The 12,471-nt window shown below is 42.0% G+C and overlaps 1 protein-coding gene across 1 annotated transcript; it reads right to left on the reverse strand.

Moving 5' to 3' along the window:
- Window positions 1-4,593: 4,593 nt before the first annotated feature.
- Window positions 4,594-6,554, reverse strand: LOC109465567. The gene is made up of 3 exons (XM_019762925.1): window positions 6,481-6,554; window positions 5,252-5,380; window positions 4,594-4,993 (listed from the first exon to the last, which is right to left on the reverse strand). The coding sequence occupies exons 1-3, from the start codon at window positions 6,552-6,554 to the stop codon at window positions 4,594-4,596; spliced, it is 603 nt and encodes a 200-aa protein (XP_019618484.1).
- Window positions 6,555-12,471: the final 5,917 nt, after the last annotated feature.

A 12,471-nucleotide genomic window follows, 5' to 3' on the forward strand; every position in this document is an offset into this window, starting at 1 on the left:
CTTTAATGGTGATATACATGTATATAGATAGACTAAATTTTTAAGTAGACAAAAAAGAATATAGATAGCAAATCTTTGAAGTACATCTGGGTATAATTTGATGATCTACAAGCTGTTAGTAATGCACCAATATAATAATGCCATTCAATGACAAGGGGAACATTATCAAAATGTATCTCTACACCTCTCATACAGGTGTGAATGAGATTATGAATTCACACAAAACTTTAAAAGTAACACTGACTTAATTCAATCGTCAGAGAGTGGTTGATTTCATCGGTCAATTTGCGACATGTCGTCTGTATGTCCCTAGCCTGGGTACCATCCTACTTGTATGCCGCTCCCACACTCGCTTCCCTAACAAGTAGTTAGGGAAGCGAGTGTGGGAGCCCCGGCATACAAGTAGGATGGTACCCAGGCTAGTATGGCCCTATGAAACAGTCTTAATGGTGATGGTACGGGACTACGGGATAAAAGTGGTGCAGCAAAGCAAGGTGCCAGAGTCATTTGTCGGAGTTTGTAAGGGTTTGGCTGTGGTCCTGTCCGCGTGTGTTAGGCAGGAGATCGTTTTCTGTGCGTTCCGATGCGTTCATGCAGGCAAACTCAAGCCTTGTTCATGTGAAGTCACCCAAACCGCGATTCGGGTAACTCGCATTCCTCACATCTGGTCCACGTGCCACACATTCCTTTGAAACCGTGCCCGATCACGATTCTCTGCAACTGCATTCATTGTTGTTTGATGAAAACACGCAAGGTAGCGTGTTATCAATGTCAGGGGTCAACGACCTGCTTGCTGATGCTCCCCTCCCAGCGTATCTCGGCCGAATGCCGACGTGATCCCGCCAGAGGCGGTGAAGCTCGCCCTAGAACGGACACATTATTTGACCATTACTACTCTTTAAGTTGCTGCCACGTAAAATTTGGTATTGCAAAAAATAAAGAAATATCACCCCGTAATGCATGACTGGTGAAGTCACATTGAAATCACATGCGGGAAAACCGATTTGAAACCACCTCTAGAAGTGGTTTGGGATCGAGGCGCTTTCAATGTAATTTGGAGCGTTCAGATGGAGCCACTTGAAACCGGCTTCGGGGTAAACCACATCTAAAGCGCCTTCACTGACTTCACATGAACACGGCCTTAGTGCAGAGGATCGCACTGCCCAGGCGTCACTGCCGTGAGATGGCAACACGCCGTGAACGTGGCCGACATCTCTCAGGAGCCTGAAAGCAGAACTTCAGGCGACAGGCCGGCTGCCTCCCTTCAACGCCCGGGCCGTCCCGTCAGGAACGCCGGCCTCACGACTAACGCGTCGGGAGGCGGACGGCCGGGTCTCTGTAATCTCCAAGCAGATCCTAGGGTGGCAATAGGCAGTAAAGAATAATCCATTCGCCATAGAGGGTCTATACGCCACCTATAATAATTTAGGCCACACCGACTTAATTTTATGGATGACATCCGCGCACGCATTGATTTTCGCCTGTCCTCAAAAAAGAAAGAAAAAAAAAAGATCACATCCTCCGAGGCTTTGGCCGGCTCTAGGCCTGGGTAGTCCATGCTAGTTAATAGCGACAATACAGAGCCGGTGCCAACTCTGTAGGATGGCACCCAGGCTACCGAAGCTCCAGAGCTCAAGAACTCAGTACATACTCAGAGTGCCGATCCATAAACTCCACAAAAAGTTCGCTATATACTGACGCAAATTCACAACACCAGCTTTGCATTCCTGTGGTTTAGTAGCATTTTTATTTTTGGCCAGAATTTTTTTTATTCGCCCGCGCGCAGTAGTTTGGGTGTCTTCAGCAGATGTCATCCATAAAATTAAGACGGTGTGGCCTTATACTTTCCAGTTCAGTGATTTTTGATAGCGTACTGTACTACACTACGGTACTGTAAACCTGCAAAACATTGACATTAACTGAAGCAAAGGCAAACAATTGGGAAAAGCTTCAAATAAGTCTCATACGTTTTACCCCCAAAGAACCCACAGAAGGACGGCAAACCATGTTAAACAATAAGAAGTAAACAACATCCCAAACTAACAGGTTGTATGTTTGTTGGCACGGAAGATAGCAGGATGGTAGAAGTACACCAAAGTTTCCGAATTTTAGGGTTAATCTGAACCAACGTTCAGCACAGATAGAAAAGATTTTGGCAGCAAGTTTTACCGTGATGAAGTCCCAGCCGGGACCTTCTGCGGGGATGTGGAGCCCCCTAGCGGGCAGCACCTGTGACGACAGGGACAGACATCTACTGAATCAGGGACATCGAGGCGGTTGTATTGACCGGTTGGCGCGTCACGTGGCCATAGCAGAAGGAGAGCCTGCGCTGACATCTGACCGGAAATGGAGGCAGCACGGTTATCTTAAGGTAAAGTATCTACTAGAACTTAAGGTCTCGTTGATGAGTTTTTCGTTACTTCGGCTTATGTATAAATGCAGGTCTTACATGACCGCGTTCCTAATGAACTTACAAGAAGTCAGTGGCAACAAAAACGTCGTACGTAATGGGATCAGTGAAAATTCCGTGCGAAGTTTATAGGGCGGTATACGTACGCGGAGCTAGATTTCATGACTTTTCTCAATACTCACTTCTTACAGGGCACTTAACAATGCAATGTTTTCCACATCTACAGGTGACGGCGCGGAACATTTTGGTGATGCTGGACTAGCAGACTCGGGGTGCATCCAGACACACTTGCAGGGTGGTACTACAGTCCGGTGTCAAGCCAGAGTTCTGCTTCTGACAAATAAATGCCCCCGACAGCCCGGTCAGTTTCAAGCCATCTACCATGATCCTGCCAAATACATGACTCCCGGAAGTACTTGGGTGCTGCCAATATGCCTGAGGCTAGGGGTGGGAGTGGTTCAGTCGTGATGTGGGAGACTAAACCTAACCTAACCCCAATCGTAAGTCTAACCCTATCCGTACGCGTGAACAATGATCCCAGCCCTAACTATATTATTTTATTCCTCTAATACCAAACCTAACCCTTATCCTGACCCTAAACACCTGACCTCTCACGTATGTAGAAGCTTAAGTATTTAACTCAACACCGATGTCCAGTCTATCGTGGTTGGGACAGGCTCTTTTGTAGTTTTACCCGCCGCCCTGCTCAACTGACCGCGCGGTTTTTAGAAGGGTTCCTGTATGTGAAGGAATTTGTAAATATTGTAATGCAAAGGTTGTGGAAGACGAAATACACTTTATCTCAAATTGTTCGTTTTATAGCAACGCTCGAAATGAGTTAACTATTCAAACTTCTACAATTCATCCCAATTTTACTAAACTTGCAGACAAAGAAAAAAACTATTTTTCTGTTAACTTCCCAAACCCCACATAGTTTAGAAAAGGTGGGACATTAGTCTCCCATGGTTTACAAACACCGGTGTTACAAAAGAGAAGTCAAACCCTTCAGACATAGCTATAGTTTTAGTCAACTACTTTTCATCATGTAGATACTATTGTATAATAATATAATCTGTTTCAATACTGTTGTATGTTTATGATTTGCAATTAGCCTCCGGGCACGAATTTGCAATAAAACTTCTTCGTATTTATTTGATGGACCCAATACTATACTCTCTAGTATATATCTGAGATAAAGGTTGGGAGGGGGTTGTCCGCGATGCGGAACAACACAGATAAACAACACACATAAAACGAGATGACAAGAAAGTTAACCATCAGCAAAATTAATTTATTTCCTAGCTTGAATTGATGCTATGTACAAATTGAACTCACACCACGTAGTTAAAGTTATTGGGAGAATGCCAACGTTGTCTAAAGTGTGTAACTGAATAACACATTTAATTATAGAAAGAACGAATTCATTTCCCTCCTCTCAATTAGTATATTAGCTTTACATCAACTACAAATATGCACTACAGACAATATGCATTACCAACAGGAAACGAAAGTATACAATATAATGACATATGATTATATACGTTGTACAATGTTGCTTAAATATACACTTACAAGCAATACGATACATCTCAAAGTGTAAGAAAAAAAAGGTATATTTCATACACATAACAAAAATATGTGGGGACATTTTGCACAACGCGTTAGGATAGTTAGTTTTGAAATTTTTAAATGGCTCTGATATTTTCAAGGCCTTGAGGAACAGTCCTTGATCTGACCCGCCACCGTTCTGTGGGCCGTGCGCTCGCCAGACACGCGGCTGTAACAGTTAGGCCATGTTGATTTTGATTATATGGATGACATCCTCCGGGAACCCCAAAATTGATGCGCGCGTGCGAAAAAAAAAGTTTTGTCAAAAAAAAAAGTGTTTTCATTATGAAATCTACGTGGTCATGAGGGTTGAACAAATGGGGCGGGATATGGTTTGGCGAATAATCTAGTCTTCAAGTTCATTTCTTTACAATTTCGTCTTTTTTCGTTTGATTTTGGCATTCTACGACATTGGTATGGTTTTTGTAACTTACGGTATATTTTTGCTCATTTTGCAACTGTTTTGTACGATTTACAGTATGGTTGAAAACTTTTTTTTGAAACGGCCGAAAATTCATGCGCGCGTGGATGTCATCCATATAATCAAATCAACATGGCCTTACACTGCAGCGATCTCAGTCCGCGCCCTCGCGTTCTCTCACATTGGCGGACCTCGTCTCTGCCCGGCCGTACTGAGAACACACCTTGGCCACCCCGTATGGTTCAACCGTCTCGTTTTCATGAGAATCATGTATCGTCGAGTAATACGGATCGGCTATTGTGTCACTCACGGAGTTGTCTCTCTGATTTTCAGAGACACTGGCGTCATTATTTCGCTGCTGCTGCTGCCCACTCTCTTGTTCATTCATCGTTTCGTCCTCAGTAATGCTGTATCGTCTGCTCTGTAGATACATGCACGCTGCGAAAATGAACGCAAAAGGAACAGTACAAAGGAAACTAGCAATGAAATAGTTAGCATGTAAACGATTGTGGGTTTCCGATGGGAGCAAGATGACATAGTCGTCTACGTCGATACTGTTAGTATTGTTCAGTATCGATGTTGTTACGGGGGCATAGACCTCATATAGGCTAGTCGCGATTTCTTTACTTGTCTGGGCGTTGTCAACTTTTGCTTGAGATGTATTGTCTGATTGTACAACACTTGAATGATATGTCTGTGTAGCAGTAGCGTCATCTGGGGGTGTGGGAGGGTAGGACAGAGACATAAGGCCAGGTGATGCAGTTTTAGCTTGACTCTTTGATTTGTTGGAAATGAGGATCACGGAGAGTTGCCTGCGAGCTACCACGTCACTAGAGATGGACTTGACACCACAACGGATAGATGTACCGTTCCACTTATGAAGCAGTCGTTCGTGCAAAACTAATACAGACACCGTCCTGACAGCATAATTCGGTGCTGTATGATTATGTAAGCAATGTGTAGTTATACGGGACGGCGTCTCCCATGTCCACCCACAAGCACTTATGTCGTGTTGGAATGAAATGTTGAAGTGCTGAGAAGTCAGGTTGGCATTTCTGTCATCCTCACCTAAACCCGGCAACACAATAGTAGTGTTATCTGGTAGGACCCAGAAGATACTGCTCTCTTCCTCCCAAGTCACCTGGCACCGAATATGTAAATCGTGATCATCAATGTCCTGCGTAATCCTCACCACTGGCGAGGGGCATGGCAAGTGGGCAATGGAAAATATGTCTTCGCCTTCCATGCTTAGTGGGTACTTGCAGAAGAAAGCCTTAGGGATTATCTCAAACTTCATGTTACCCCTAGCCCTCCTAACGAACCAACGATTGGCGCAGGTACAACGTAAGGTATTTTGACTATACAACAGTAAACCTCTGTATCTGTAACATGGACTTGATAGCCTAGGTAGCCAAGATTCCCACAGAAACGCCAACTCGTTACCCCTTACATGCAAAGTGTTCAGACCTTCAATATTCGAAAACGCACCAGCTTCAATTGTCGTAATCATGTTCTCTTCGACAGATAACCAGGAAACCTTAGTTATCCTGAAGAAGAAACGACTTTTGACACTCTTCAGCTTGTTACCTTTGAGATCAAGAACAACGAAGCCCATATTTTCGAACGCACCTTTCTCGATATCTTGGATTTTGTTGAAACTCAGGTCCAGAGTTGTTATTCTTCGCAACCCCGTAAAATAATGTTTCCCCAAGTGGGATAACCTATTGTGAGAGAGGTTGAGTTCAGACAGATTCCTCATGTTGCGAAAAGCTCCAGGATAAATTGATGAAATCATGTTCTTAGCAAGAGTTAGATGCTCGATATGGATAAGTCTATCGAACCAGTCATGTCCTAAAGCCACTATCGCTGTCTGTGTGACTGTAAGCTTCTGTAAGCTTGGAAACCTCGACAGGCCTCCGACTAACAGTCCATTTAAGCCTGCTCCTTCTATACCCAGAGAGCGAATTTGAGGGTATTTTACATTGGACCAACTTGGAAACTGGGTAAATGTTATTCCAGTCAGTTTGAGAGACACTAGATTGGACGGAAGGTGACACCAAAGGGCGCGTAGATCCCGAAGATGGGGCGCGTGGCAGACCAGACACACGCCGCCATCTTTGTTTTGTCCCCCAAGGTCATTTGGACACTTTGGATCAGCTGTACAGTTGATTGGTTCTACTGCTTCACAGACGGTTGAATTATGAAAAGGAAGAGAGAGGAGTCCTTTGGGAAATGTCAGACATATTGATACAAACATCACAAATCTGGTGGCCCGTGAAAATGAACCCATGGTTCAAAAGACGATATGAATGATGCAGTCACTTACAACTGTTTTGAAATTTGTTTTTTGTCACCTTCGTCGAAAATACGTTACATATGTGTTTTGCTTATCACAACTGTTCTGCCGGTTGATTTAGATCTTATGATAAATCCTATGTGCTGATGTATATGATATGATATGATGTATGATTTTAGTTGCGTGGTGCTGAAGCAATATTTGTCCTGAAAAAAGGAATAAGAATTTGTTTGTTTGCAAATATTAAATGACACAATCCACGAAATAAATATCACATGATAAACAGAGAAAATGTGCTGGGTGGAAAATAAATCATCTGTCCCAATTAAGAAACTGGTTTTATACATGATAATAATAATAATAATAAAGATACTAATAAAGAAACAGGATAATGTTAACGTAATAACTGATTACTAATGAAATAATGATTGTGGTCTTAACCCAGTTATAACTTATAAGAATAAAGAGAAAAAGGCAACATTGAACAAAAACTTGCAACATATGTAGTAATATCAAAATAAGTAAAATAATTTCCAATTACATAACGAATTGTTAGTTTTATATTAAGTTACACACTAAATGAAAGAAAGAAATATTCTACAATCTACAATAAACCGAAAAACTCTTATATGTAGAGCTACATGTAAAGGTCTTTAGCAACACGTTAGTGCACATACAGTTTTTCGTGCGTACTGTAAACAAACCATTCTAACTCCTCTGGCCCTTGATAAAATGATGGGAGGGGGGTTGTATGTTGACATACTCCATGCCGTATCTGATAGCCGCATCTGATTTTGCGTTGAATCGCCCCTACAATTAATCGTGTCTAGACTATGAACCATGTTGTACCTGCCAAAAAATGAAGGGGTTTCTACTGGTGTTCAAAGTTGCTATTTTCCATCTTGAAAAATCTGCTCAACCGGAGTAACAATCAGCGTGCTTGTACCAAAACAATTACTGTGCATGCATTTAGCTACATGTTGTTACTGTATCTTCTTAATATTTTGAGTTTGATATGTTGCACATGGAACGTTCCATATCTCGTATCACTACAGAACGATGACAACAGCGTGTGTGTGGAGTCTACCGTACTTCACGGGGCATGCAGGCTGTCTTCGGGGCTCTAATAGTTTTCCCCGTCCAGGTCAACAGGCCGCCCGGTGGGAGTTTTACGCCTGTAGGAGAAATGCTAGTAGAGTTTTGTACGCAAGGAGTTGATAAGCAACACCACGATCGTGGTGGGGCTAAGTGAACTCCCGTCGTGCAAAACCTACCGGGGAACCTAGCTGAGTCGGGCGGGGGAAAGTTCCTGCGACCCCGAAGAGAACCTGCCATAACCGCGACTCTAGACTGGGCACCAGGCTATAGGCTGTGGGATGGATAACCATGCATTTTCATAATCTCCAAGCTGATCCCTCTCGGTGGCAAAAAGACAGTATCAAATTGGCCAGACAGTATCCATTAGCCAGAGAAGCTCCATTAGCCACCGACGTGGGGCTCAGGACAAAAAAAACGGCCATATATAAAAAGGTAACGATCATTCCTCACAATCTCTGCTTGGAGAGTAGCATTTTCATGGTTTTTAGCAAATATATCGTACCTTAGTCTAAGTGTAGTCACATGGATCTGGAGTCGAACGTGGTGTACGCGTACGTCTGGTTCGCTCGCCCCAGGGTTGTCTGCCTCTGTGCGGCAGTTGTGTACATATAGGGATGATTTTTCAGTTCAGTGCTCGTGCGTCACAGGATTCTTCAATATGTACAAGTTCAGTGCCAACAAGATTGACTAGGACGCTCATGAATTTAACATAAGACCATGTTGGTTTGATTAATATATGGATGACATGTGCGCGTGCTTGAATGTTCGTCCTTTTGAAAAAAAAGAGGTTTTCGACCATTCTGAAAATCGTTCAGAACAGCTGCAAAATGAAGAAATTATATGCCGTAGACTGAAAGATATATTAAAAACTATTTCTAATATACCATAGAATTCCAAAATCGATTCCAAAGGCAAAGAAGAAATGTGAAGAAATGAAAATGAAGAGGCTATCATTCGTCTGCTCTGTGTATTTAGTCATTTATATGACTATCACCGCGTGGAGAATGTGAAAACTAATTCTATTCATGCAAATGAGGATCTTATTTGCATAATCAATGAAAACAATATATAATTCGTTAGTTGCAAAGGTTAACATTATTTGGCGAAGGTATGAGATCATGGAACTCTAGTTTGCCTATATAATGCGCTTTTTTTCTGATGGCATGTCACTTCTATAGCTAAGGGTTCCATGCTTGACCTTCCCATGGACTTATAACATATAACCGCTAACTAAAGGTATGCAACTAACTGTAAACTCCCCGGCTGGACCTTTTATGGGGCTTGTTTGATATGTGCTCTCCTGGGTATTTGTATCTGATGTGTTATAATATTGTCCAGGATTTTCTTATAAATGACTGATACAAAGGATTACGAGTATATTGACACCTTTATTTTACTGCACACCGTATCAGAAATACACCATTGCCCTTGAACCACCATAACACAATTATTACGTTAAACATCCCGTATCTTGCGAATGATAAATTTGACTACCACAACCAAGACCGATAAAAGATGGAAAAGACTATTAGGGAAATAGGTTCAGTGCATAATGTTTAGTATATACTAATATGTAGCACATTGAATATTATTATTATAATAGTACTGTTTCAGGATGTACGTAGTGTTTTACATACATTTCACCACATGTGGTCCTATGTGCACAATATGCAATAAACATTATTACTATTAAAGGCTAATTAATTGCTAGAGTTATTCAGAATTATTAGTATAATTGGAATACAAGTCTTATGGTGCATTCTGCCAGACAATGCTGTAGTTGATATATTTCGTTCTATTTTTCTTCTGATTCCCATCCACTAGCTTGATAATATATTCAGTTTCTACTGTATTGCAATTGAATTCTGTTCTATGCCAACTAATTGTACGTCTACTTTATTTTATTCCATCTCACACTATATGTTTCTTTTAGGCAGTTACTGTAGTACATTATATGCAGATATTCTGAATTGACCAACAATAGACCATTTCAGCAAATAGCACAGTAGTCTAGTGTCAATAAGTAAGTCGTTATGATTACTGTAGCATTAGTCTTCTAGTAAGTTGCTGCTAATATAGCGCGATGGCTTAAAACTTCATATACCACAGGCTCACGTTAAGCCTTCATGTTCATGTAATAGCGAATATGGTCAAATTCAATTCAGTTCGCATCGAAAGGTAGGCGTGCCCTAACTCTGGTTAGGCTGCTCCCGAACTATGGTTGGCTGATGGTCGGGGAAGGTTCTGAATAATGTGTGATAGAGGCTTTAGTTCCTTGTTTGTTGCACGGGAACTTCCTTCAATGGCGGATTATGGGTGGAAACCCATTCGTCCAGAAACGCCACAGCGGCCACAGCGCCTTGCTACAAGAAGAAAACAAGAAATCGGAGATTTCAAACCTTAGGAATGTATTTATAAAGTTTTAAATTTCTAAATTCATTGGCACAACTAAAGAGATGGTCTGGCGTACTTTGTATGTTAGGTATTTGGTGATTATGGGTTCACCACACCACGAAGTGGTGTGGTGAAACCATATTGCTTTTTCTGATGTTTCTTCTCCTTCTCCTCCTTCTCCTCCTTCTCCTGCCATTTTTATGGCTTCACCACACCACGAAGTGGTGTGGTGAAACCATATTGCTTTTTCTGATGTTTCTCCTCCTTCTTCTTCTCCTCCTGCCATATCTTTAAATGGATTCAGCTTCTTCATTTTGGGGCCTAAGGACCTGAAATTTGGTATGGAGGTACAGTGGGCAAATACCCCCAGGCGTTTTTTAAATGTTGGTGATACAGGCTTTTAGAATGGTTTTATTTGAGCTTTTTGGCTGTGTTATAGCAAATGTATTACTGTGCTGTGTACCACGTTTGGGCATGAGTCATCACAATGGAATGCAGGGCATCAACCAATAGGCATGCAGCTTTCCTCTATTCTTCTTGCTGATTGGCTGTTGGGATTTAACTTGATTAACACCTGCACAGAGCTATTTTCATACTGACAGTATGTCTGTATTCAAGTGTTTTGGTAGGTATTTCAAGCTTTCCTGCTCCAGCATTGGAATGCGGGGCATGAAGGTTTTTTTTTTATTTTGAAAATCAACAGTTTGCATTATGCAATTAAAAATCCTAACCAATAATGTAGGGAATAGCTATCCAACTGTTGTTTTAGTTGTATGTTACTTCATATTATAGTTATATCAATGTAAATCATTGTTTTCCCTTGTGTTTCTCATTCTTTCCCTGCCATGTCGTAAAATGTGGTGAAGCCATCGCTGTATTTGCTCCTAAGCAAATATTGGCCTTTCTAGTTTAAATGGATTCAGCTTCTTCATTTTAGGGCCCAAGGTCCTGAAATTTGGTATGGAGGTACAGTGGGCAAATACCCCTAGGCGTTTTTTAAATTATTGTGATACAGGCTTTTAGAATGGTTTTATTTGAGTTTTTTGAGTGTTATAGCAAATGTATTACTGTGTTAGTCTGCCTTGTTTACCACGTTTGGGCATGAGTCATCACAATGGAATGCAGGGCATCAACCAATAGACATGCAGCTTTCCTCTATACTTCTTGCTGATTGGCTGTTGGGATTTAACTTGATTAACACCTGCACAGAAGCATTTCCATACTGACAGTATGTCTGTATTCAAGTTCTTTTGGCGACTTAGTCGCACTTTACAGTCCTCATTTTGTATATAAGTATTAGAAGAACGCCATACGTCCTTCTGCTGCCTGCTTTTTCATCTGAGAAGGAGTTTCAGCCCTTTTTTTCCCGGATTTTCTCGGGGACTACAGCGGAGACAACTATGGCGGCGCTTGATGCGAATGACGACGTTGGCAAACTACAGGATACCAGCTTATGGCTTAGTATTGAAGCCAAAGGTATGCCTAAACTGTCAGAATTTGACATTGTAGAAGCTCTTTATGACTCTGTTACGAGTGAGCTTGGAACAAGGATCAGTAATCCCGAGGATATACTTGGAGCCCAGTTCCTGGCGAAACAGCGCACCTGGCTGATTAATTTTGCATGTGAAGACGCCAAAGCAAAAGCTATCAGCATAGGTCGCATAGTTGTTCACAACAAGTCTTTTGCCATCCTGGACTTTCAGAGAGCTGGATTAAAAGAAAAGCAAGTTAGAATCTCCATTCACGGTATCCCCCACCACATTTCTGATAGTGAAGTTGCTCAGTGGGTCGATACTAAAGCCGACAGGTCCACTACTGTTATGCGACACCAGAAAAAGAACAGGAACTCAGATTCCCCTTTTCAACATCTTTACTCAGGTCATAGGTTTTGCTATGTGTCCAAGATCCGGGAGAGCTTCCCACGTTACACAACCTACAGCATCCCTGATCCTATGGATGTAGATAGCCTGATGGATGTAGAGGTGACGATCTTTCATGACGGTCAAGAAAGTGAACTGTAAATCTTGTAAGGCCGACGACCATGTCTTCTCTGATTGCCCGCATCGTGTAACTTGCCATAACTGTGGCAAAAAGGGCCACATCAGGAAAGGTGTCGAGCAGAGAAAAAGGACGCTTCGAACGAAACCAACAGAAGCATCGAACAACAAGTAGAAGCTCAACTTAAAGCTGTCCGTAGAAAAGTCGCGGTGTGCCCGACTAGTAGCGAAACCACACGCGAAGACG

Source organism: Branchiostoma belcheri, unplaced genomic scaffold, assembly GCF_001625305.1.
Source record: "Branchiostoma belcheri isolate BF01 breed outbred unplaced genomic scaffold, Haploidv18h27 scaffold153, whole genome shotgun sequence".
Taxonomy (NCBI): Eukaryota; Metazoa; Chordata; class Leptocardii; order Amphioxiformes; family Branchiostomatidae; genus Branchiostoma; species Branchiostoma belcheri.